General features: G+C 49.8%; 1 protein-coding gene across 2 annotated transcripts in view; it reads right to left on the reverse strand.

Moving 5' to 3' along the window:
• Eepd1 (endonuclease/exonuclease/phosphatase family domain containing 1) overlaps positions 1 to 27,890 on the reverse strand; it is a 104,721-nt gene that overhangs the window by 45,139 nt on the left and 31,692 nt on the right. For both annotated transcript variants that reach the window (XM_004629575.2, XM_023713432.1), the window contains exon 3: positions 2,191 to 2,242. In XM_004629575.2, the coding sequence (XP_004629632.1) occupies positions 2,191 to 2,242 (52 nt within the window). The remainder of the gene's footprint in view (positions 1 to 2,190; positions 2,243 to 27,890) is intronic.

Raw genomic sequence — 27,890 nt, forward strand, 5'->3', positions numbered from 1 at the left:
GTGGGAGGGAGTCTCAGACAACAAGGGTTACAGATGAGGAAATGGGACTTGAACCCCAGGGAAGCTCTTTTGTCAGTTCTCACAGCTGCAAAAGGGTGAGGTTAGGCGTGAACTTGGTTCTGCAGAAAGCAGGAAAATCTCAGCACTTCTTGACGGAGAGAAGCTCTCTGCTCCTAACAGGTAAAGTACTGCTCAGTCAGGGCCCAGTGTATGCCCAAAAGGCTCAGGGTGTTCAAGGCTTGGTTGCTGATGGGCTCTTGGAAAATGATTGGATCATGAGGACTCCAATATTATCAATCCTCTGATTAATCCACCAATGAGAAAATAACTTGATGGCATTATTAGGAGGAATTGGAAACTCAGGAACTGAGATCTAGTTAGAGGAAGAGGATCATAGAGGAGTGACCTTGGGGCTTGTGTTTTGTCCCTGGGCCCTTCTTTGAGGCTCTTTCCCTCTTGCTCTGCTTCTTGAACTTTAGTGTACAGGAAGTCACCTGGGGTCTTATAGAAAGTAGTTCTGATTCGAGGGGTCTGGGCTGGGATCACATTTCCAACAAGCCTGAGTAGCCAAGCTCCTCAGTTCACCAAGGTCTTATCTCAATGGCCCTCCAGTGTGTCAGGGGAAGGAGAATCGTCAGTCATGAGGATCTGCAGGGAGCACAGTTCTTATCAGCGTATCAACGGGATGATCTTATCGTAAAAAACAGCACTGCTCCAGGCAGCAGATCATGTGTCACTCACAGTGCAACTGGCCTCCCTGCTTCTGATGACCAGTGGCTTCTGGACTTTTCCAGAAAAGTTTGTTACTTGCTTAGCACCCAGAAAACTCAATGAAAATCCATGGCAGGAAAAAGTCAGTGAATGAAGGCTCAGGGGGAAGCAGGAAGCTGTGTAACTTGGCCTCCAGCTGGCCCTGGTGCACACCAGGATTAATGTGCAAAGCTTTCTTTTGGTCATCCATTGAGCCGGGGGAACAAGACACACGCATCATGAGCTGGGTCGAGAGCAAGGAAGCTTGCTCTTCTAGCCCTGGCTCTGTTTAATGTAAACATATCCTATTTTTTCTTTTCTAAATCTCTTGAGAACAAGCAATAATGCCCCATTATCCCATGTCCTTTTATTCCTGAACACATCTGCATATAATTCCTAAGAGCAAGTCTATGTTCTGCAGGGTCACAGCCACATGATCAATTTCCAGAAAAGTTCACTTTGATACAGTATCTTTATCTAATCTACCATCTGCATCCAATGTTGTCATTTTGCTCATGGATCGATTTTATAGCCTGAGCTAGAAGGCTTTAAGTGCTGAATGCATATTAAGAATTAATATAAGTAATTAAGAATTAATATGAGCAGAGTGCTTTGGCATTTGTGAAGCTCTTTTGCTGCATTAGCTCTTTGGCTTGTCTTTTGCCTCTGAGGTCGGCAGCAGTGGTCCCCTCGTGTCACCTATGGTGGAGAAGAGGATGAGGACATAAAATGCAAATCCCAAGCTCAGAGCCCTCTCACCCTTCCCATCACTGCTCGATGCTGACTTTAAAGACTTTACTCATTTTAGTGCCAGTGGACTGACCACTAATCCAAACACTTTAAGTTAAAAAAAAAAAACAACTGCTTTTGGGTGCTTCTCTCTTACCGCGTGCTTCTATGTCAGCACTATGGATTCTGATTAATACCCAGAGCTACATTCTCAGGAAGAGCTCTGAGTGACCACCAGGGAGCAGCCTAGTTTTCCTCGGAAGGCTGGTGGGGTGGCATGGGGGCGTGGTCTCCCATGTTCTGCCAAGCCCACTTGCAAAGCCCAACCCACACTTCACACTAGACTGGAATCCCCAACCAGCCTGGGCCTGCCCCTGACAGTAACGGGCAGTATGCAGAGGGAGCAAAGGGCAGGCCCAGAGCCTGGCACACATGGTCTCTGCGGCTGGCGCAGAAGCACAATTGCCCTCTCCAAAGGGAGGCTCTCGGGGCCAGGCCTGGCTCACCCAGCCCTCAGGAGCCCAGCAGCCTGGGTGCAACATGAGCGAGATGGGGGAGTGTTCATGAAACCTCTGCACGACTCTCCAAACCGCCAGGAACACAGTGACCACCTTGGCAGCCCACACTGTCTTGGTGACAGAATAGACCTTTCCCCATGCACAGCACTCTGGTCTATTTGTAAAAGTGGGGTGGGCAGGGCAAATTGTTTACCTTTTCCAGAGCCTCTTTGTCAAGTAGTTCTTGCACAGCTAGGAGCTTGATGCTGTAAAGGAAAAGGAAACCACACTTGAAACCAATCTGTGTCACCCAAGGAGAATTGTCCAAGTCACAACAAAGTGTGACAACATCTCAGCCTGCTTTTCTGCGGCAACTCCCACCCTACGGTGACCTTCTGCTTGAGTCAAATAACCATCCCAAAAAACCAGTTCCCTGGTGTGTAACCATCCCCATTCAAAATTTCAAAGTGATTTTTCCCCAAACAATCGAGCAATGGTAGTTTTAGGTCTCTTCCCTGAAGAACTGGACTGTGCATTTGAAGAGATGACTACAACACTATTCCTATTAACCACAAGGTGGGTACAACTCAAACCCCCGCTGACAACGGAATGCATAAGCAAAATATGGCACCTCCTAGTCAGTGCATGTATTTTTCAGCCTTAAAAAGCCACCAGCACTCCTCAACACATTCCAGCTCCCCGTGCACAGATCGAAGACTGGCGACCCAGAGAGCAGCCCAGCCACTCGGCTATGCAGGCATAGCTCAAGTTTCAGAAGCTCACGCTGCCTCTGAAATAACCACTGGGAGGAAAAAAACAATAAAGTAAGTTCACAATAGGTTAGTAGAAGAGTTATAATAATTAATATATTATGTCTTGTCTTTGTAGTATTCAGAGCATAAGATATAGGCAAAATATTTTGCCCAAATAACATTAGCACAAACCTTTCTTTCCAATGAAGAGAAACTAGCTGTACAAATATCTTAACTATCATATATATATATATATATATTCCTTTTCACTTCTTTCCTTTTGGAGGGACTTTTAAATAGGCTTTTACTCCTGCCCCTTCTGAAGTCATGAAGTCTGATTTAGTATCAGAGATCAGATATCAACAGGTCAGAGAAAAGTTTGGAGCACTGTTATGATACCGACCTCTCCCTTCCTCTCTGTTCAGAAAGATACAGAACTCAAACCGAACTATGCAATATGATCTGAAACCCTACAGAGTTCCAGTCTCTGGAAAATTGATTCTTATTTAGGTAACACGATGAAGGATGCCGCTGCCCGCCCTAGGACGGGAATCCCAAGCCCCGGTGCACACGCTGCTGCCTCCCAGTGCCTCCTCCTCCAGCCACCCAACTCGCCCACCCCGCTGCACACTCTCAACTGTGATTCTACCTCAGACTCCTCCTTGACACCCAGCAAGCTGCCACCAAATGCAACCCAAAGCCCATCTGACATCTGTCCTAAAATCAACATCAAGTAGTATTAATGGGCAAGGCAATGAGAAAGGCAGAACAATAGACACTTTCACCCTAATAGAGCCCAAACCCGAAATGGGACAGCTTTAGGGGTAGGGAGAGAAGATGGCAAGAGACCGAGATCTACACAGCTTGGGTTTCAAAATGGGCACCCTGGGTGTTGCTGGGGCTGCTGCTCCACTGCTTGTCCCTGCAAGCTGTGCTTGTCCTCCTTCAAGGTGCCGCCTTTGGGAACATTCTCAGGTCTTCCCTGTTGTGTAACTCTCCTCATGTCATTACTAGGGTCCTGGAATCTCCTCAAGTGTGCGGGTTCATTTCAGTGTTTACGATATCAGATTTTTCTAGCTCATCAGGTACTCCCTAGGAAGAAATTTCATACACAGGAATGAGCAAGAGACCTACTTAGCAGATCTTCTGTTTGACACCATCTAACTCCTGGCCCTGGAAGAGCATCTCATAGCTCATTTTCAATTTAGGCCTCTCTCCTCTTTTCTTTGGAGAATTCCAGAAACACAGCTGGAAGACCTGTTGTGTTTTAGAAACTGTGGCATACGTTGGGACACAAAACGACACGATTCTATTCCTGCCCTCAAAGAGCCAAAGAGAGCTAGTGTGCTGCCTGGACACATGCCCGGGGGCAGGGTGTCTTCCAGAGCACCCCCACAGTTTCAGGGGGGACCAGGCGACCTGGCAAAGGGACACAATGGTCGGTGCCTGCGGCTTGCTCAGCATGCTCTGGTGAGTTCTCAGCGGAGAACTGCAATGAATGGCAACTTTCATTTCTGTCTTTGCTCAGAACAGGGAGGCAAATCACACAGAAGCAGCTGACGGATGGGATGTGGTTCACCAAAACACAGCTTCCAGGGCCAGCTCCAAAGTCAGACAGGTGACACTAGGATCACCCCAAACTACATGCAACTGATGTCTGTTAAGTAGGCCTCCTTGCCAAGGCAGGGTGCTTGACGGTGAAGACTCACCCAGCTGAGGCGCAGCTGGCACAGTGACATCCAGAAGGGACAGAAGTGGCAAGGGAGGGCAGGCACGGTGGACAAGGAGGAAGAGTGGGAGAGGGAGAGGCAAGCTGCCCTGCTCCCCTATAGTCTGAGGGGCTGGGGATACAGACAAGAGAACAAGGGCTACAAAGCACTAGGGCTAAAGACCTAACTCCAGAGACATGTGTGCCTCTAGGACAGTGTTTCCCAAAGGACTAGGATCAATATCCACTCCAGCACCTTCTTCTAAGGACTCCTGTCATCTTTCCACCAAATTCACATAAACAAGATGGCGCATTCAATACAACTGTATGAGGTGTGATTAAAAAAAAATGAGGTGAATGTTTAAATAAATTTTTTAAAAATTATTTAAAAAGTCACATTGCCAAGACTCCTCAAAAAATCCCTCCTTGCTTCAAACACACTTATCCCATCACAAAGCCTTGGTTGACAAGGCAGCAGTAAGATTTGAGAAGGAAGGCTCCAAGTTTTATCTGTCTTCTGTCTGCACAAGATACTCATTACTGAAACCCTCAAACAGGGGGCAAGGTCTGACCTCCCAGTGATGTGCTAAGCAGGACAACCAACTAGCATGAGTAGGAATGACTCATGTTGAAAGACGTCCTCCTGTGGGTAAAATGCTACCAAACAGTATCACGTGGCACAGAAAAACCTTCTGGGAGAGGACAAATTAGTATTGCTATCTTATTTTAAGAACAGGCTATAGCCCCCAGGCTTCAGCAACCACACCCTGAACTAGCAGCAGTGGCGAGACTCTGTGGGCAAAGGGATTATGACCCACCAAAGGCTCAGATGCTAATTAGCTTGATCTTATCAACGTAGTACTTTTAAAATAAAGTGTGTATTTTTTTTGGGGGGTGTCTTCTTGAGACAGGGTCTCACTATGCAGTTCATGCTGGCTTGAACTCACTTTGTGACCCAGGCTGGCCTCAAATTCGCAGGGATCCTCTTGCCTCAGCCTCCCCTGAGTGTTGGGGTTACAGTTGTGCACCAACACACCAGGCAAGGACTACATTTTTTAACATTCTGCTACTGCACACTCAGTAGGATACAGTACTATAATAAATTTTCTATACACTGGGAAAACAAAAAAAAAGTGTAACCGGCATTATTACAATCTTCACTTTGTTGCAAAGGACCCAGCTACGCTGTGTGTGACAGATGCCTCTAGAAAAACCCCAAGAGCCGCCTTTCCTCGTGAACAACACTGAATCTCTCTGTGCCTTGATCCTCAGCCTCCCAACCTCCCAAACTATGAGAAATAAATTGCTATTGTTTATAAACCACTCAGTCTACGGTGTCTTATTACAGCAGCCTGAGCAGACAGGACAGGCAGGGTCTGCAACCAACTAATAATTATATAATATGCAGCATTTTGATAATATATTTATAACAGGAATGAACAGTAAATCCTACTATTCTATAGTGCATCTCACAGTGATGAATTTATGAAAAATAAGGAAGGGTCAGGGATGTGGATGACTAAGTATGCAGGTACAAGTGTGGCCAGCAGGCCCAGAGGACATCAGGGAAGGTCCTGTCCCCAAGAGCCACAAGATCAGAGACAGGGCTGTAAAATCAGCACAGTGGCTCTAGCCATCTGATAGGTTCACTGTGAGAATGCGTTGAGGTGGTGTTTATTCCATTCCTCCTAGCCTAGAGTCAGGACTCCATAATGACAGCAAGTAATGTTCTTTCTGAATTGAACAGGGCTGGCTAGGTAAACAGTTCTCACCTTCTTTGGAACTGGGAAGAATTTAAAGGTTTCATTCCTCCCAATCAAACAGGTTTAATAGCAGGTAAGTGGTAGTTAGCCACTTCAAAAACAGGTTCTAGGGCCAGTGAGATAGCTTAGCAGATAGCTAAGCACCTGCTTAGGCAAGTGCAGGGATCGGGGTTCAATCCTCGGTACCACAAGCCATGCCAGCCCCACTCCTGGGCACACTGAGCCAACCACCCAGGCTGGGCGTGGTGGTGCACCCTTCTAATCCTAGCGCTGGGGAGGCTGAAAACAGGATGATCACTATGAGTTTGAGCTGCATAGTGAGCCCCTTACCAAATACATAAATAAAATAAAATAAATAAAACGTTCTAAGGAACTGGCCAGCAACCTCAAAATGGTTCTGGGGCTGCTGCTGCAGGTGCCAGCACTGGGCTTGCTGTGTCCCTGCCATAGTTTAATTACAGTCTTGAGCAGTCAACACTTTTAATTCCAGGTCAATTCAAGCCACTGTGCCTCGAAGAAATACATAGCATGTGTTTTAACTTCTCCGGAGCTGAACAAGGCAACACAGTTCTATTTGCCTTCATCCTCTAAAACTGAATGAGGGCACAAATAATAAGCAAAACATGTACAGTTGAATATTCCTTATCTGAAATGCTTGGGACCAGGAGCATTTCAGATGTGGGGTTTGTTATTTTTGAAGTTTGGACTATCTGCAGATATATAACGAGATATCGAGGGGACGGGATGAGGGTCTAGAAGACATCTATTTAGGTTTCATGTGTACCTTATATACACAGCTTGAGGGTGACTAAAATATGTTAGTGTGCACATGTTTTGGCTACCACCTGTCACATGAATCAGGCTGTGGAATCTTCCTGTGGGCCTCCGTGCTTGGTTTTTGGTTCTGGGCTAGTATGGTGGGGAGAGCCTATAATTTTAGTACTCTAGGAGATGGAGGCGGGAGGACCGCAAATGCAAGCACAGCCTGGGCAACTTAGTGACCTAGCAAGACCTGTGTCCAAACAATGAAAACAAAAGGGCTGACGATGCAGCTCAGTGTGGAGGCCCTGGGTTCAATTCCTAGTTCTGGCCACTTCCCCGCAAAGGAGTTTTGGATTCTGGAGCACTTTCAATTTTGTACTAGGGATGCTCAACCCATATGATAAAACTGGTTCTTAAATATTTTGAAAGCTGAATATTTATTCAAAATGTGAATCCCTCTACCCCAGGGCAAGGGCCACAATGCCGGGAGATGAGACAGAAAATGCTGAAAAGAAATCAAACACCAGAACATTTTAAACTGAAGAGTGAAACTCTGCCCTTAAACTGAAAACAAGTTACTACTGCAATTATCCCTTCAGAATCCCGCTTAGCTGTATGTTTGCCAACAGGGTGAAAGAGAAGAAAGCGCTGCACTTCTCTCCGTCTCCGCCTCATACGCGGCGCCACACGCTGCACACCTGGTTCTCCGGGTGTCATCTTCACTGGCTCCTCCTCCACCCCCACCCCTGTATGAGGGCTGACCCCAAGGCCTTCTCTCAGAGCTACATCCCCAGCCCTTTTTTATTTTGAGTCAAGGTCTCACTGAATTCCCCAGGTGGAGCTCCAACGTGCAGCCTTTCCTGCCTCGGCCTCCCACATGCTGAGATTACCACATGGGCCACTAGGCCTACTTTGAGCTCCGCTTGACAGACTCAGGCTGCAGAGCTCACCCACATAGAAGAGCAGGGCTGTCATCACATGGGGCTCAGAACTCCACAGGAACCTCCGCCCTCTGTCCCCATTGCCTCTTCTCACATCAAACGTCCAGGAGGTGCCGTCTGGGCATCCTTAAGCCAAGTGGCTATGTTGTCACAGCTCAGCTAGCCCTAAGTCAGTACCACTCACCTCCCTGGTCCCAGGAGATGAGGGACATAGAGGGACCTGAGACTTTCTCCTTAATGTGGTGCTATGCTTTCACCCAAGAAGTAGCTCCCACCCCACACACCAGTTATCTTTATAATCTGTACCATCTCCTTCGCCTGTCACTACTTACTCTTTTGTTTTCCCTGTGGAGGGGAAGGGAACAGCGATCAGAGTGGCCTCTGCATCCATAGTGGGGACGGTGCCCGATGTCCTACCACCTCAGCTGGGCACAGGGGAAGCTGCTGCCTCCCTGTTCCCTTGTTGGCCGCCATCCTGCACCTTCTTTATCACCATCCTCCCCCCTCTGGCAGCCTCCATCCCCATCATTAGGGGCTGTGAGTTTTCTCAGTCCTTCCCCTTTGCATTTGGGAACTTACAGGAATTCCTTTTTGTCCAGTTTGTTTGTTTTTGTGAATGTCTATGATTTAGGTTTTGCTATCTAGTACTCTTTATGTTTCCAAAGTTTAAACCTCTAGGAAAGCTTACAAGACCAAACCCAGAACAGACAGACCCATCACGTGTATGCTGTGTCCAGTGCTGCGTCCCACGCGCGTCTCTGTCCTAGCCCTGGTCGGGCTCCTTCAGAGTGTGCTGGGGCAGAGCTCTGGCTCCTGAACCCACAAGAAGCTGGCCCGGCACTTCCACCTAGCTTCCAAGAGCCACTTGGGAACCAGTGCCAGACACCAGCCCTCCAGTGCCCCAGGGAGCACTTGGACCAAGTCCCATTCCCCCCGTGCAGCACCTGGCCTCTCCCTGCTCTCCTGTTCCCATCTGAAGCCCAGGGGGCACAGGGAAGTGGATAACCTGGCACCAGCTCCAAAGCTGGTCACATCCTTCTGGGCAGAAGGGGTGCTTACTACATTCCTTACACAGGACTCAGCACAATGACTATACCACACCTGCATCTGAGAAGGAAATAGACCAGCGGGGCACAAGGGCACACATCTATATTCCCGGCACCACAGGAGCCTGAGGCAGGGAGATGGCAAGTTGGAGCCCAGCCCGGGCACTTCAGTGGATCCCATCTCAGAATAAAAACTAAGAGAAGGGCTAGGAATGCAGCTCAGTGCAAAGGTCCCAGGGTTGAGCCCCAGCACTGCCAAAGCCTGGTGTCCTCTATGGCCAGCGGGGCTCACCACTGCCTTTTCCAGGTTACCTACTGCCACTGCCATAAGAACTCTGTCACTCATTTAATTTTTCTGGGAAAGAGTAAGAGTGATTAACAGGGCACAGAAGTGAAAAAGACATTTCCTCTTTCAGGGTACGCTGGAAATGAGAAAATTATCTGACACAATGCAGGGTCTGTGGATCCAAATGTAAGCTCCTGCCAAAATTCTTCATCTGGCTTTCAAAGCTGACCTCTCACCTCTCTGTGAGGTTTCTCTTCCTTCTAAGCCAGGCAAACCTCACCCCTGGGTCAGGCCCCAGGCAAGGGCCTCGCTAATCACCAGGGCCAAAGCTCTGCCGTCCGGGTCACACACGCCTATTAGGATCTACACAGCCAGCCGTCCACAGCAGGGGTCACAGGGCCCTATTTCACAGAAATCTTGTTACATAGTTTCAAATAAGTCATCTATAAAACACATACATTAATACAGAAAATTTAGAAAATGCAGAAAAAGAAAAAAGAGAGAGAATAAAACATCAACCACAATCTTGCTACCGAGGAATTGCGATCAAGGTCTTGGTATATTCCTTAGATCTTTCAAAACTGGATATATACATTTTGCAACCTTCTAATCATATTACATAGGCTACTTTCTGTTATTTTTAAATTGACATCAAGTAATGTTGCTCATTCCTAATAAGTGATACATAACTCCAAGTCATTAACTATGTGACCTTAGTGGATAGATAGACAGACAGACATAATTTAATAAGCTCAGTTGAGTGAAAGAAGAAGAGGAACGGGAAGAAAGAGAATGTGAAGAGAATTCTGTTGTGCTATACGTATGTACCAATGAAAATTCTGTTTCCAATTTTTCACTGTTGCAATCACCAGTTCAGTGAAAAGCTTTCAACGTATAGTTTTCTGCACAACTGTATTTCCAACAATAAACTCCCAAGAGTGCTAGGTCGAGGCCTATGCGCGTTTTTACGGTTTTTAAGAATTGTCAAACTGCTCTGTACTCCGAGAACTCCTCTAGGTGCCGTGCAACTTGCCTCCTTGCTCTGGTGACTCTAAACTCCTCGCCCATCCCCTGGGTAGGTAAGTGCTATCACACAGTTCACTTACGTTCACGCGGTCACTAGAGAGACTGAACATTTTATTGGTGCTTTTGCAATTCTGAGATCAAAACCCCTGAGTGATGGGACAAGAGAAGCCAAAGGGGAGGCCCATTAAGGTAGCCCTGCTAGGGTGCCTGAGCCCACCGGGCCCCTGCAAGTGAACCACCACTCTCTGGCTTCTTTCTCTCCTTTCCTTTGCTACCTGGATAGATTTCTCTGGACTCAGGAGCATGGTGCTCCAGGCTTTTTAGACTTCCCAAATGTTCTCGATGAGAAGTTATTAACAATATTTGGCCCCAATAACTTTGCCTGGGCCCTGGCTGGAGTAAGTCTGAGGGAAGCTCCCTCACTGGATGGGAGTTGATGGAAGGATCTCTCTGGAAGGGTCCGCTCTTTGGCTCAAAGCCATCTGAGTAAACTAACCCAGAAGCTGGGCTGCCTGGCCTCCTATGCTTGTGGAAACAAAGGAAACTGACTTACACCAGTGTGCGAGGTGTGAAGGGATGGCGTAGCACTGGCCACACAGCCCTGGTGTGCAGGAGCTGCATGGGGGGCGGCATTTCTGAGATCTGACAGGCACTTAATTAAGACTTGAGCCGGCTGCGTGGGAACAGCTGCCCTCAGAGGACAGAGGCAGCCCCTGTCCCCAGGATCTGACTGCATGCTGGCCCAGGCAACAAGGCCTCCCACACTGGGGACAGGCTCTCCACACATGAGCGGGTATCCCACTTCAGGGGTAAGCACACATACCGCACACTGCTGGCAGGCTATGAGATTTCAACCTCTGGCTTCTGGAGTCAGGCTCAGGCACAGGCGTCCAGCTGGGCTCTGGCTCTCTGTACCTCTGCCTCACAGTGTGAAAAAACCTTGATGCATCTCCAGCAACTGGTGTCCACAGCTGACAGCTAGGAGCAAAGCCCTTTAACAGCTTGGGCAGCCTCAGCCCCTCTGAGCTGGCTCTCATCTCCCTGGGAGCCCCCAGATGCATTTAGGGACAATGACCAAGCAGGATGCAGTCACAGGGGAGCAGCAGCTGGGGCTCAGGCTCTGGTTTTCATTAGGGGCAGCATCTTACAATATCTCCAAAGTCACAGGTCCTAGAAGCCACTGCCATGAATCTAGCCCCACTGTGGGAAATCCTATCCCCCAGCCAGCCTGTACTACAGGCCCTCTGGCCCTTGCAGTCTAAACAGCATATGCCGAGGGGGCGGGGCAGGGTCCCTCCTGGCCCAGAAGCTGTGTATAGATGATAGCCTGGCTGACTGGCCAGGCAAGCTGCCTGGGACCTGGAAGAACATGTCATATGTCAAGGGCCCTGATTCTCCCAGCTCAGGGAATTCCAGAGCAGGCTTCCCACAGATGACTTCAAAGGAATGGAAGGGAACATCCCTGCCTGTTAAAGGATCCTCCCTACCTGGCATCCAGAACTGGCTGAATCCGGCATCTATCAGGTTATAGTGGGCATTTTTCCTTCCTCTTGGGCTTCACACTGAGCTACATCCCCAGCCCTTTCTTTTTGAGACAGGAGCTTGCTAAGTCACTAAACTGCCTAAGTAATTTGGCCATCCTCCTAACTCAGCTTCTCAGAGTGCTGGGATTATAGGTGTGCACCGCCATGGGTCTAGGCCTATGTGCTTTTAAAAAGTTTTTAAGAACTGTAAAACCTTACAACTCCAGGCTTCTGGAGTAGGACATCGGCTCTGCAGGCTTGGTGAACATTCCTTGCACAGTGGACTTAAAACAGCCTGCTGGGCCCACCCTATCTAGAATTTTCATCTTAAATAGGTCCCAGGTACAGCCTGAGAATCTGTATTTCCAACAAGCTCCCAGAGCAGGTGGATGGCAAGTCACTAAGTACTTCAAGATCCATCAGATTTGGGTATCATAGCAAACTAAGGATGCTACTTACATTTCACTTGACACAGGTCCCTGAGTAGCTGTGTTAGGAGGGAGGGTAGTCCAGCCTGCTCCCTGGGGCACAACCAGTGGCTTTAGCAGGAGGGTGGTTTAGGACAATTTCATTTCCCAGGACATTCTTTTCCTGGGACACTCTGAAGAGTCAGATATCAGTTCCCAAGAGCTGTCAACACAGGTGACCTCAAGCCATGATGGCTTCTCCTTTCTAGGCTTGTTCCACCCCTTTGTGGTCCCCTCAGCTCAGGGTTCCTGCTCTTTTTCTCCAAGGTCAGTCAGGATGCGTGTGCTCCTGACAGATGGATCACGTTCCTTTTCCTCAGGAACTACTTTTCTCTTTCAAGATCTTCTAATAAGTGCCTGCCTAGCAAAGCAAGGTCCTGAGTTTGACCCCTGGTACCAAAGTACCAGATCGTCCAGTCACTGACTGGCACTGCTGCATGTGTCCTGTCTTAGAACATTCCAGAATCATCCCCTTCTTCCTGTCTCTCCATCCTCTTTCCTTGGCTTGCTGGTTTTGTACTTTTCACCTTCACATTCTTTTCCACTTTACAAGCCTGAATTATACCATTTTCCTACTCACCACAGGAAAATTTGAAAACACACAGAGCTAGCTGCAGGGTAACCACTGACACCGCACTGGCGGGGCTGTACTCGTCTGCATGTCTCTGTGCATCGTAGGCTCATCTGCAGCGAAACCATCAATACTGTAGTGCACAGTCAGCCACACTGGTGGCCACTGTGCCCAGCGAGTCTGGTGCAGTCACGTGACTCGCCTTAGCCCACCGGGCATTAGCAAGCACAATGCAATGAAAATCAAAGCCTATTACACCCAATATTCTTTAATAACTTAATGGTTGTATGATATTTCCATCATTTACTACTTCATTGCTGGGCACTTAGGGGTTTTTTTGTACACTTTTCTTTGACTTATACTTAATATCTTTGAAAAGATATTGCTTGTATTTTTGCTTGTTCCTTAAGCTGAAAATCTAGAGCTGTATTTACTCTTTCTAAAGATTTGTACACAGTTAAACCTCCTTAAACTGTGTGTCAGAGAAACCATTTCTAGCCACCTATCCCCCAGCAATTTCAGAAAGTAGTGACATAAGCCCTGCTGGATTACCTGACAGACAATGAGATTACATGTTCCTTTGCATTTCTTTGCTTAGCAACAAGTTAACACTTCTGCTGCTTGTATTTCTTTCTTCCGTGCTCTATCGATCGATCGATCGATCGATCTATCTATCTATCTATCTATCTATCTATCTATCTATCTATCTACCTATCTACCTATCTATCTATCTATCTTTCCTTTGGCTAGTTTTTCTATCAAGACATAAATGGTTTACCCCTCTCTATATAATTAATGTGTATGTTAAAGACTTCACAATTCTTTTCTGTCACAAGACGATTTTTATAAACTGACTTCAAAGTTTGTTTCTGCAGCTTGTGAGGCACAGACTTTTTAAAAAGCAGCCCAACCTCTTGCTCTGTTTATTTATTTATTATTTATTTTCTGCTTTTTGAGACAGGGTCTCATTTTATAGTTCAGGCTGGCCCTGATATAACACACACTGTACCCCAGGCTGGCTTTAAACTCAAGGTAATCCTCCTGCCTCTGCTTCTGCTCGGGAGTGCTGGGATTACAGGCATGCACTACCCCATTTACCTACTATTCTGCATTTAAAAAACCCAGTTCTGCCTCAGAAAAGAAAGCACCCTCATCTATTTTCTTAGCTTCTTCCTAGGGCCTAATTTGAAATGTCTGGTCAGAAGTTTTCACACATGGTGTCGGGGAAGGACCTAATTATTTTGCTTTGGTCATTGGAAGGGAAGGCTACCCATCCCTTCTCCCCGTGGATTCCTGAGATTCCACCGTCATTTATCTTCTTATAAATGCTAGGACTGGCTTGTGAAATATCCTCTGTTCCTTTCATCTGTATCTTTACTCATCCACCAATTGCTACTTTAATTACTGCGCGCTTCTGTTTTCTTCTCACGCTTTCATGTGTTCCTCCAACAAACATCCACGGAGCTCCAGTGTGCACCAGGTATAGTATGTGTCTGCTCCATTTCTCAGTAGGAAACAAACACTGAACCAGAAACATTTACTGTGCCTTTCTCTGGGGACTCCCTCCCCCACCCAACCCCTCCTCACTCCTCCCATTCCAGGGGCTCCCCCTCTGCCCTCCATGAGCAGGGACCCCTTAGGTGCTTTTTCTTGAAAGACCTCGGCAAACAACTCTCCGCCAGATGTCATGAGGTGAGTGAATTGTGATCCCTATAGGAAATCCTAACCCTGCCACTCACAATGTGACTGAATTTAGAGAGAGGGTCTTTTTTCTTAACATACATCTGCAATCACAGTGAATTTCATTTGGGGAACTGGCACAAACGCGTACCAACTGGGTCATTCTGAATCCCCTGCTCTCTCCTGGACCCCAGGCCCATCTCTAAGAAGCCCTCCTCCTTGTTTCCACCTGCTCTTTATTTACTTAGGTTTCTCGTCTAAGAGAAACCGGATGACAGGGACAGAAAGTCTTTGAAGAAGCAATTAGTTTAAAAGGAGGCTATCAGAGGCCAGAATCACACATGCCCTCTGTCCTTAGAAGAGGAGAAAGTGTGGCCACACAATCCCGGAGGAAAGTCCATGTGGGGCGCAGGAAGGAGGCCACAAGAGACCCGGCCCTGTTCTCCTCTCTGACACCCAGCCTCTGGGACTGAGGGGAAGTAACTCAAGCTATTCCAGCTCCTCTTTGCAGGGCTGTCATGGTGGCCCCCACACATGGGGACCGACAGGAAGATGATGACAGCAAGGTCCACACAAGGACCCCTGTGGCGCCTCACAACAGTGCCCACATGCTGACTATGGGGAAACCAGCCATCCAATGGGAGCAACTCAATTAACCTAGGTCCTGTGTTCCCCAGAGACCCTGGAGCGCTCCTGGAGGATGGTCCCCAGGGGTCCATCAGATACATCCCGAGGACCACCTGCTCCGAGAACCCAGCACCACAGATGGGAGACACTTATTCCACTGTTGCGAAGACAGCACCAGGTGTGACCTCACCCAGGAGGGCCCTGACCAGACAGTGTGGCACAACAGTGCCCACAAGGGCCCTAGAGCCCAGGCAGGCCATCAAGCAGCTTCCCTGGGCAGAAGGCAAGGCCACAGGGTCACAGGTGGAGGTAGGAGTGTGCACAGGTGGTGTGCAGGTAGGAGGCTGATCCATGTAGCACACAGAGGATGGGGCCTCAGGGCATGGCAGGTGTTCACTAGGGTCCCACGGGGACCAATACAGCACCCTACTCAGATGAGGCCACCAGAGGGGGGCTGGGAAGGAAAGCAATCTGACTGTGTTGTCGGAAATTGTGTGCTGAGAGGTGATGCTGCAGGACTGACGGCTGGGAGTGTGACCTATGATAGACTACCACAGTGTGGACCCAGGACTGCTCAGGGAGGGCAGGTGGAACGCAGCACATGGAGCAAAGAAACCCTGCTTGCTCCCTCAGCTCTGGTCCCTCCCAGTACAGGGATGTGCAGCATACAGGCCTGGACCACCAGGAGTCCTAAAAAGCCACCCTCCGTGACCCCGGGTTCATCATCCTCCCCTCTGCCCCTGGTCACACTCTCCAGGCCTAAGCTGGAGTCTTGGAACTGACCCCGCCCTCCACTGGGACAAGGGGACCCAGGTGTCCACCACAGGGGAGGGCAGGAGATGGCATGCCTGCCCACAGAGCCTGTTGCCAAGTGGAGCCTCTAGGCAAAGAAGCAGAGGAAGGTTGGTGGGTCTGGGAGGCAGCACTCAGTCGCAGGAGTAAGGCAGCCAAGAGGAAGACAGGGACAGTGTGGGGAGGAAGGTCACCCTCCACTTCAGGCTGCATCAGGCTGCATGTAGAGCCCGGGCCACCACCAGACTAAGCTCTGCCTGCTGAGACATGCTGATGGCAACAGGTTGGCACTGCATGCCTGACTGCTAAAGCCTGGCTTTCCATAGCCATGCAATGGGACTCCAAGCTCCTAGAATTCATGATGAATTCATGATGGGAAAGATGTGCAGCCAGGACTCCCCACCAGCCTCTTACGGTGGCCACAGGCCACCCCAACTCCCACAGGAGACAGAGCAGGGCCAGGTGGCTCATTAATGACCAGTTAGGGGCCACCCGCAAGCCACATGCTGTCTGCCCTGCCATGCCAATGATGCATCAAAAGCCCTTGATGCTCGGGAATGAATTTTAGCAACCCCCAGGAAACCCTGGACCAGGAAGCGGTCTGGACCCACACTAAGCCGACAGCAGCTAACATCAGGAAGGGAGAGCACTCCATACCCTTGTGGGTCCACTAGGGGCGATCCATCAGGAAAGGCGCCTCGGGCCAAGCTTCTGCCCTGCTGTCTGGTCCTTCCCTAAGCAGCCCCTTGAGGCAAACTAGAGTGCCTGCCAGTATTTTTTTTTTTTCTGGGACTGGATGCCTTAATAGCCCTGTGAGTGGGGATGCTGGTACACAGACCTGGCTGATTCAGTGAGTTAGAGCAGGCACTTGCCATCTGCCTACCACTGGCCAGCACTGTTGAGAGATTTTTCTTCAGTTTTGATTGTTTTGGGTACTAGGAACTACTCAAGGGCCTCTGAGCTGAGCTATATCCCAAAGCCTTTCTATCTTTTGACACAGGGTCTTGCTACGTCACAAAGTTGCCTAGGCTGTGCTTGAACTTGCAATCAATCCCGTCTTCTCAACCTCCCAGAGTGCTGGGATTAAGGTGTGTACCACCACACTGATTGTTGTCAAGTTTTAACTCACGGTGCAGACACTGTTACCGCACCCAGTCTGCACAGTTGCCCGACTGGCCCAAGTCCAGCACTCGAGAGCTGGCCCAGTCCAGCCCCAGTTTGTCTTTCTCTCTCCACTAGGAAAGCTCAAGATGTCCTATGCAGCAGGGTACCTGGCGGTGGGGGGAGGGGGATGTTAAAACATCCCAGAAAGCCAGGCACGGTGAGCCATGCCTATAAGCCCAACACTCAGGAGGCTGAGGCAGGACCATGTAACCTGGGCTACCTGGTACATTCAAGGCCATCCTATTAAAAAAACAAAACTCCAGGATCCCCCTTCCATACACCATGGGTGGGGACTGAAAATGTGTTCCCAACAAGTTCCCTTCTGTGTGACGGCCTCTACTGGCCCAGAGACCACACTAGGGCAACCTCTGCCCCAAGGAATACTGCATCTCAGGACAATCTCACAAGACATTTGCACAGAACTCACAGCTGGTCCAGAAAGCGCACAGCAGTGTGGTGGCCCACAGAGCCTGCTCCTTCCCCAAAGAGTCAGGTGTTTGGGCCTCCGCAGCGGAGCGCCGGGTCATTGCCTCTTCCTCCCTTGAGGTAAGGGGGCTGGTGCTGACCTTTCCAGCCAGGAACAGGGTAGGCCGGTGCCAGTCAACATCCTATCCTGATGTCAGTGCAGATGTGGCCTCAGCAGACACACATATAAGCACGCACACACGCGCACATACTCACACATGCAGGGCCGACACCAGGGGGCCTGAGTGCTTTCAAGGCTACCAAGGAGAGGGGCCCAAGCCTTTTTGCTGTTTTCCAGTGCTAGGGATGAAACTCGGTCTCCCACACGCTAGGCAAGTGCACCTTGCTGAGCTGCACGCCAGCCCCATCCACACGCTAATTCTGCATTTCTAAATACTAACATCCGATGTATGCAAGCTTCACTTACCCTTTGAAAAGCCCAGCTATGCACAGGGTGCTGGAGGGGAACTTGGGCCCCAGGATATTTTTAGCACAAAGTCTCCTGGCTGGGGAACTCGTCAGTGTGCATGGCCCTACCAGCCACAGGACGGCTGTGGCTCTGCTGTCCTAGCCTGGGGTCCTCAACGAACTCCAGTAACCTGGCCCCACGGGCTCTGGGCCAGGCAGACAGCTCACTCGGGTCAGTAGGGTTCACACTTCAAAAGGAGGAACACGCTGATCAGATAAAAATAACTGCTGAGCGCAGAGGAGAAGCCTTGCTGGGAGAGCAGCAGGCCTCTGCGGGGTTCTGGGGCCCGACAGTGGCCACTGGCCTTGTGTGGACAGCAGCCATGAGCCCAGCTCCTGGCCTGCATTAAAACTTGCAGCTGCCCAACAGGAAGCCCACACAGATGGGGTCTGGAACATCCCCGGAGTGGCCAGTTCTCCCCCAAGACTCATGGATCAGTACTTTGGAGACACTGTTTGAATAGCTACTAATGCACACACGCTTGCTGAACTTCACCTGATGTCATCACAAAGCTGCATACAAAATACCCTTATTTCAGGTTTTTTGAAAGCAACACAGAGCTGGGTGTGGTGGTTCATGCCTGTAATCCCAAGTAATGCCAAGGTAGGAGGATGCCTGTACATTCAAAGCCAGCCTGAGCTACACAGTGAGTTCAAGAACATCCTAAACCACACAGTGGGATCCTGTCTAAAAAAAAAAAAAAAAAAAAAGAAGCATAAATAAATAAACAACACAAACAGGTGGCAGCAGGCAGGAAGACACCCTAGAACTGATGCTGTGGGGTGAGCAGCTCCCAGAACCGGGCCCCTCCCACCCATCCCTGATGACTATGCCCCAGGAGTCTCCCCTTTTGCAGATGAAGAGCCACTCCAGAGTCCCAGGCTCCTGACTCCCTCCTGGAACACCTGTTTCAAGCAGGTGTTGTCTTTTGAAAACTTGTCTTTTGAAAAATCTGACATGCAGCTGGGTATCGGGGCACATGCCTATTATTTTCAGCACTCTAGGAAACTGAGGCAGGAGGATCCCAAGTGCAAAGGGAGCTTGGGCAATTTAGCAAGACAAAAAAAAAAAAAAGTCTGGGTATGTAGCTCAGTGAGTAAAGAGCTCCTCCATTCTATCTCTGGTACGGAGACAAGGGAGAACAGGGGAAGACCAGGAAAATAGATGTGCTGGGCTCAGATGTTCTCTTCCCAACTCCTCCCCTGCCTAGGCAAGCAGGAAAGGCCCCTTCCTCTGCCTCTTCCACTGCCTCTTCCATGCTCTACACGGCCTTCGAAGTCTCTCTCCTATACACAGTGTCCTCAGAGAGACATCAGGCCAGGACTTCTCAATTGACCCCACACAGGAAAGGATGCTGTAATGTCCCTTCCAGAACTCCTTAAGTGTTAAATCTGTTTATCTGGCACCATCTGAATCACAAGCGGCCAGCATTCGGGTCGTGACTCAAGACTGGCCATAAGTTCAAACTAAAATTCTAGTTGTAGCCCAAGTTGTTCGTATGTCAAGTGAGTCATGACTTCATGGTCTGCCGCACATAGGGTTCTAAAAGCCTCCACAAAAGTAGTATGACCTTTCTTAATTCTTACATTAAACACATGTACAAATGTTCATAATTTTGGATACACTGGAAAAATAAAAAATATTAAAATTAGTGCCATCATTTTTTTAAAAAGTGCTTCTAGAATATTTTCTAATTGCACACTGGGCTCCCTCAGTGCTCGCCTGGACAGCACAGGTGGGGAGCATCTAGCCAGCACCATTCTCTGCCCTAGTCTTGGTGCCCGCCGAGGTTCACTCACTGCTCAGGATACTTGGGATAAAGTGCTGGTTCTTGGCCAGTGCTCCTGGCTGGGGACTGAGTCCTGTGTCTTCAGCCTCTGACTGGGGCATCTGGCTGGTGGGGACAGGAGCCTCCATGTCACTGGGCCTGACTGCACACAGAGAGAGGAAAACGGAGTGGCCTCAATCCTGCCATGCTGGCAGCAGGAGCTCATGGTACTGGGCAGATTCCTGCCCTTATTTAGGTCAGTGGCCCCATTACCCCAGGGTCTGGGAGAAAGTTTCCAAGGGATTTTGTTGGCGCCACTCTTTGCTGCCCTCGTCTCCTCTTTGTAGAAAGAACTGCCTTGTTAAAACCTTAAAAATAGCCATAGCCTGGTTCAGTTCTTGGCCCACCCTGCATCCCTGGATAAATGCGCTGCCCATACTGGAGCAGCTTATCACCTTCCAAAGTCAAATGCATAATCCAAAGTCTAACGCTCCTTCATTTTGGGGAAGAGAATCACACACCATACTGTAATCTGCTGCTCTGTTTTCTAGACCGCTCTGAGGAATACAATTTCCCAACCCAATGCTGGGATCCAAACCAGAGAAAAGTCAGACCCTGAAGAGTTCAGGGGGAGCAAAAGCACTTCATGGGCTACACCCATGCCAAACGCCCCGGCCAGACTTCCTCCCTGCAAAACAATCGAGCAATGGCAACTGCCACGTGACTCAGTCTGAAAGGATATGAGCGTTTGGGCGGCCTGTTCCAATGTGCCTCTTTCACATTACTTTATTTATACCAGTAATATGTGGCTACATCCTGCGAAGAAATCCCAAGAATGAAGAGGGAGCAAGAGGCAAGGAGCCCATGCCACTGCCACCCAGGCCTCATTATGGATGAAAGGTGACATGCGTTTGTCTTGTCACCTCTGCCCACCTCATCTGCCTCAGGGCCGTGTTCCACACTGACCTTTCCCCTAAAAATCAGGAGGCTGCAGGTGCAGCCTGCGGGTGGCCAGCTGGACGCACAGGCTGGGGCAAAGGTTGGAAACGGTGGGGGAACTGCCCTGGCTTTACATACAGCCAGCGTTGGACCCGGGCTCCCACCAAGCCCAGGAGGGCCCTGCACCAGGCCATGGAGGGGAGAAGTCGGGGCTGCCTCATCCCTGGGACCCCAGGGTCGAGCCCAGGTCTGGTGCCCACGAGGTCATTGACAGATGTCTGATATGCCTTTCTAAGGTAAGAACACCGCTGCCACACAGCAGTTTGCTGCTACTCCAATAATTTCGAGCATGAGCCTCGAGGGCAGTGGGGACAGGAAGGAGGTGCACCCAGAACAGGTTACCTTGAGGCTTGGAGCCCAGGTGAGCCCCATGTGCCAGGTTCAGGATGCCCAATCTCTCCCAGGACCCCTGGGTTGCAGGGAAGCCTTGAGCTATGGTCAGTGCCTCCCTGTGGTGGGCAAGCGACCCACAGAAAACACGATGGGCTTTCTACACAGAGGCCTGAGGGTAGTCAGACTGCACACCCATCCCGATTTGTTTCAGCCCCCTGGAAAGTCTAGGCCTGCTTTCTAACACTGCTTCCCTCCTCTGCTCAGCCAGCAAATGCTGCCAGGGCTAAGAGAAGACACAGGACTGCTGCTCATAAGAAATCTGCAGTTTAACCAAGAGATGCCAAGTTAACAGCCTGACTTAGCCAACAACACAAGGGGCAAAAGCCAGGGCTGTGATCTAGGCAATAAGCTGGGGACTCAAGAACGCCCTCCCCAGGATGCGCAGTCACAGGTTCCCAGCAGGTGCCAATGTCACCCTCTCAGCTCACAGGCACCCCTACCAGGCCATCTCCAGGCCAAACAGAAGGGAAGCGAGGAAGAGGGAGGGTGACCCACCTATAGGACTGTGGGGGGCACAGATCAAAGCTTTAACCTGTGTTGTTTTTGGCCATAACAAAAAAGGTACACATCAAGATATGTTCATTATGTGGGCTTAGGGTGTGGCTCAGGGGTACAGCACTTGCCTAGCATGCTTGAGGCCCTGGGTTGATCCCTAGCACCAAAAAAATATATGTTTAGAATAGTACTGTTTAAAAGCTTTTTGTTTTGTTTTGTTTCATTTGTGTACTTGCTACAAGGTCTCACTATGCAGATTGGACTCATAATGATCCTCCTGTTTTTAGCCTCCCCAGTTCTGGGATTACAGGTGTGATCAAACTGTGGTCCCTGCCAAAGCAGGCACTTAATCCACTGAGCTATCTTGCTGGCCTTTGTTTTTCTCTTTAAGGCAAGGCTTCAATGTCAAAGAGCAAATATTAATTGGGAATGACCATGGAACTTATCTCAGAGTGCTGTCGGATAATAAACCACTGATATGAAAAGCTCAGAAAAGCACCCAGCACGGGTGAATTTTAAACTAAAGGAATCGCCATTATCATCATCACTGCCATCGTCACAGGGGCTGCTGATCACAGATTAATCAATGTCTTTGTGACAGCTTGTATCCGGATTCCCCTCCCCCCAAAGCCTCATGCCCTCATAGTGGGATTATCAGAGGTGGTTGGATCTAGGGAGTGTGAATATGGGTCACAGGAGTGCAATAACTGGATCAGCCCACTGCATTAGTGCAGTTCTGGGCGTGGCTGTGCGTGAGTGGCACCAACCAATAAGCTTGTGGTCTCGATAAAGAGGGAAAGGGAGGCTCGCTGCTCCCAGCCTGCCATGCCAAGGACTGTTTCTCCTTTGCCACGGTGCTCTGTTAAAGCCAGCCAAACACGGGCTGAAACCTCTGCAAACTATGACCGCAAATAAATTTTCTGTCCTTTAACTTCTGGGTGTTAGGAATTTTGTCCTAGCAATAGAAAGTAACTAAGACAGTCTTCATCGAATGAAAACATTTTAAATGTCATTGAGGGCTGGCCAAATAGCTCAGAGGATTAAAGTGCCTGCAAGCAGAGGCAGGGGCCAGGGGTTCGATCCCTGGGCCTGCCCTGCCAGCCCTGCTCCTGGGGGGGGGGGGTAGGCCACAATTGAGACTAGGTGTGGTGCTATGCACCTGTAATCCCAGCTCTTGGGAGGCTGTAGACAGGCGGATCACTGCGAGTCTGATCTAGTAGTGAAACCCTGAACACCCTGTGGACCCTTCCCTAAAATACAACAAATAAATACATAAATAAATGCCACTGAAGAGGACATTTAATGATCTAGGGAAAGACTGAAGTAGTACGTAAATATGGACATTACCATCATCTCAACTGCACAAAGAGACATTTACTCACACGCACGGGAAATACACTAGAAACACATTTGCCAAGGCACTAAGCCTTTCTTAATAAGTCTTACTTTTTTCAATCTCCTCAATTTTCACTATAAAATATACTCATTTTTGGAAAGGTTTTCTAGTTAAGAAGCGCAAAGGTGACAATCTTGGGCCCCGGGCTAATTTATGTGATACCAACTGCCAGTGTCCTTCAGCTCCTGCGGACCGGGCTCTCGTGTTTCCAGAACCAATTCCTGTCCCTCAACGGATAAGCTCCCTGGAGGCCGCTTTGCAAGTGTTTCTGTAGTGACTACCGACCTGAGTCCCTCAGCTCAGCTGTGCCGAGGACAGCGCTGAGTTTTCACTCCCAGCCTATCCTGCGCTGGGGTCCGGAAGTGTGAAGTCAGCCACTTGGTGATTCCTCACCTTTGTCTGCCCATCTAATTAGAAAGGGAAGAAATCCTGGGAGGGTGAGGCAAGAGGGTCACAAGGCTGACCCCAGCGTGGACAATGTAGTAAGGCTGTATCTCAAAATAAAAACTACAAAAGGGCTCAGGTTGTAGCTCAGTGTGAAGACCCTGGTTCAAACCCAGCACTGGCAGGGAGCAGGAGGGAGGGAGAGAGAGATGGAGGAAGAAAAAGAGAAAAAAGAGGAAGAGAAGGGAGAAAAGAAAGAAAAGGAAAAGCAAAGCAAAACAAACAAGGGAAGGAAAGGGAAAGACAGAATCTGAGCACAGCACAGGAGAGGAGACCCTGTGGGGTGGGCATGGCCTCTAGGCCTTACATGAGCCCCTTCCTCCCACTCATCCCATGACTGTCTGGACCCCATCACGGTGGTCACTCTGTAAAGCCACTGTGTAGAGCCTGGACCTCCCTCCTGCCACTAGGTGCTGCCCCATGATGAGCACCTTAGCTACACAGAAGGGGTTCAGCCCCAGTCTCATGGGGACCAGGGACCAAAGCCCCAAACCCAGAACCAAGCACCTGTCCGCAGTGTGGCAAGAGTACCCCCACCCAGGATGGCCCTTCCGGGAGAGTGCCACCTGCAGAGGGCCGGCAGGTGGTGAGCAGGCCACACCCAGGGATGAGGGTGTAGGACAGGGCCTGCAGCACTGTCCCCTCCACTTTGCCCAACCCTGCTGTAGATGCCAGGAGGGAACAGGTTCATTCAGCACAGGGCTGAAAAGCAGCTCCTCCCTCTGAAATGCGTGATTCGTGTCCCGGCTCCACAGTCAGCTCCTCAACCCCTGGGCCCTCCTGGGCCCCAAGGCTCAGTGGGATCTATGGGTCCAGCAGGGGTTTCCCACTTTCAGAGATATGGCATGATTCTTGGGCACAGTGAGTCCTCCAAGAAAAGGAAGGTGAATTTAAAAGCATGTTCATCACCCAAATAAAGCTGAGTTCCTCAGTCATGGAACTGACAGCAGTCTCTACCATTCCTTCCTGTTGTATACCTGGAGGCCAGCCCTGGACCCTTAGAAGGGGAGACAGTCTTGACCACAAGCTAATGTGACAGAATATACCATGTGGTGCTTGGCACAGCCAGTGAGAGGACCCAAAGTCCCCCCAAAGTAAACAGCCTCTCTGAGTAAGACCCTGGCTGGCCAGTGACCTCACACAGAGGTCCTCTTGCTGTCTCAGCTCTCAAGTCTCCAAGGAGGGATTCCACAGCAGGGCCTGGCTAGAAGTGTGATGTGCTGGCCGAGGCCACAGTCCCAGTGTGTAGACCCTGCTCAGCCCTGTGTGCTGGGGTTGCAGGAGAAGGTAACTCTCTTTGGCTCAGAAGTGACTGTCAGATCAAGTCCTGGACTACAGCACTTCTCAAGCAATTGACAAATCAGGTGGGGGCTAGGAGAAGTGCAGATTCTGAGGGCCTGGGTCTGCGGGGGAGCCTGAGAACCTGCACCTCTACCACGCATGCCTCTGTCCTCTCCACTCCTGACTCATCTGGCTAGTGGTTCTTTCTCCTGTCCAGGATACGATCTGGGACTCCACAGCCTGCTTGGTGACTGTGTCACTTCTGCCCTGGGACAGTCCCCAGTCTCTTTTTGCTTTATGTGACCCCAACCCACATGAGGAGTCCTGGCCACTATTTTTTAAGATATTTCTCATTTTGTATTTCTTGGCTGCTTCTTTGTGGTTAAACTCTGGTTGTGCATTTTGGTAAAACAAAGCAAAAGCAAAACACTCTAGAAGTGAGACATTTCTTAGGGCAGCACCTGGGGAGAGACAGGAGGTTGGTGGATCTGACCCAATAGAGGTAACATGAATGTCAGTCACCTGCCAAGGCAGTGCCTCCCAGCCAGGCCTTGCCATGGAACACCCCAGTGACTAATCCCTCTGTGCCCTGCAACTGGAAGTGTCTCGGAGACAGGTGCCGAGACTGCAAGCACTGAGTGAGGGACTCGGGCACCTGCTCCTGCTCAGGAGTTGCTGCCGGGCCAGCAGGGCGGGGAAGTAGGTTAGGAGGAGAGGGACCTGGCTGCGGGTGGGTTTGCCAACAACGACCTGCCACAAGAAGCAATCTACAGGACATGCAGCAATTCTCGGCAACAACAGCCTCAACAGCCACAGAAGGAACGTGGCCCAGGGAACGTGACTGTCTCAGTAGCAATAGTAAGCCCAAAACAATCCAAGCCCTCAGTCCACCCTGCAACTGGAATGCCCTGAAGGACAAACTGAGTGCTCCAGTGGTCCCAGTTTCTAGAAACCTAGCAGGAAAGGGCAATAACTCCCTTAAAAGAAGTTTCCTTTCTTGCTCTGAGCAGGATTGGGCAAGCTTAGAGAAGTGTGCTTTGGGAGGACCCACAAACCTCAGGAAAGAGCAGGGTGGATTCAGGATTTACAAGGTAATAAATAAAGCTGTTGCTCCTAACTGTCTGGCAGAGCCAGTGGGGCAAAGCTGGGCTGCTGCTTGGGACAAGGCTGAGGGACAGGGAAGCAGGAAGGAATCAGTCAGCAAACCTGCTTCTGATCCCCACTGCCGCCCCTCTGCTGGCCCCCAGCTCCGCAGCTCAGGGAGGGCTCTCCACCCCCTCTTCCAGGGGCAGCCTTGAGAGAGAGAGCTAGCTGCCTGTGCCTAGGTGTGGAGGAAAGTAAGGGTTTCACCCCCACTTTTGGGAAGAGGGAAGCAGCTGAGACTGCCAGAGGGCAAAGCCCACTTCCCTCTGGCTCTGAGGCCCCAGGCAGGGGGTCCTGGGCAGCTCACAAGCCCCCCACCCATGAAGCCCAGCAAGAGGCTGTGCCTGCCAGACCTGGGGCTCCTGCCATCTCTCTTCTTCCTCCCCTCTCCTCCTCCTCTACCTCCTCCCTCTCCTCCTACCCTCCCCCTCATTTCTGGGCCAGCACACTGAAGCAGTCTGCAGTTGGCAAAGGGCTTGGTGATGAATTATTAATAATACTAACAAGTAAGACTCCCACTTCCTGGAGGAGGCTCCCCACACTGGATGTCCACACAACCACCTTGAGAAGAGGCCCGAGGCTTCTGCACTCAGCACTGGCCACCCTGCAGCTTCTGAAGTCCCTGAAGATTTTACAGAGCTCCTGTCTCCTCAGGACAGGGACAGCTGTGTTGCAGGGCCCAGATTCCGCAGGAGGCATTATGGTCCTGGGCCAACTGGCAGGTGGGCGACATCTGGGAGCCTCTGGGCAATGCTCTGAGCACACTGTCTTGGAGAAGCGATGGGAAAGGCCATCCCCAGGCCTCCTCGCTGGTCCTCCTCCCATGTGGAGCCATCCCTGCACCCCAAGAAAGGACCCCAGCCCTGCTTCTCCACTCTGCACAGTGCAGCGAGAGAGGGGTCACAAGCCAATGTGAAATAATGACAGAGGGTCCCCATCTTGTCCCCAAAGACAGAGCAGCCTAGGACATCCCCTTTTACGGCTTCATCTTTGCTTTTCAGCAAAGTTCCAGACTTTGCAACTTTTTACTGCTGTACATTGTGTTGAGGCCCAGAGAGTACTCTGCTCACTTTACACCTTGTTACTCTGTTTTTGTTTCAACTGACAAATACAAATTTTTTTCAACTTTGTCACCATGTCTAGACACCAGTTTCCAGACATAGCTTTTTTTTCTGACAAATACAAATTATATATTATACATATAAACACACACACATGCATGTGTACACACACACATACACACACACTTGTGCACAGCAGGATGTTTTGAAATCCATTGTGTAATGGAATGGCTGAATCAAATGCAATAATATGCATACCTCACAATAGGACTATTGTGCACGTGTATGTGTGTGTATGTGTGTGTGTGTGTGTGTGTGTGTGTGTGTGTGTGTGTGTATGGTAAGACCATTTAAGAACTATCTGCAGGAATTTGCAATCCTAGCATTCTAGGAAATTAAGGCAGACGGATCACAAGTTCAAGTACACCCTGGGCAACTTTGGGACTTAGTGAGACCCTGCCTCAAAATAAAGTATGGGGGGATGCTGGTAATACAGTGTAATGTGAAGGGCCTAGGTTCAATGCTGAGTTAAAAAAAAAAAAAATGAAAGTACTGTGGCTTTCTATGGCCACCACAGGGCATACAATATGTCTCTTGAACCCATCTCTTTCAACTAACTGAAATTTTGTTTCCCTTTGCCAACACCCTGCCCAGATCCGGCAACCACCCCTCCAGCCAGGGCTTCTGTGCCTTCAAGCCTGCATGTAAATGAGCTCGTGCAGTACCTGTCTTGTGTACCTTGTCACTGTTGGTAAATAAAATTGGAAAAGCTGCTAAAAACTCAGTCTGTAAAGGATCAAGCCTCCTCTCCTGCTGACTTTCTCAGCAGGAGAAAATGTGTCCCCTTATACACTGTTAAGAGGGGATACATTTTTCAGACCTCACCCCATGA

Source organism: Octodon degus, unplaced genomic scaffold (assembly GCF_000260255.1).
Source record: "Octodon degus isolate 3935 unplaced genomic scaffold, OctDeg1.0 scaffold00031, whole genome shotgun sequence".
Taxonomy (NCBI): Eukaryota; Metazoa; Chordata; class Mammalia; order Rodentia; family Octodontidae; genus Octodon; species Octodon degus.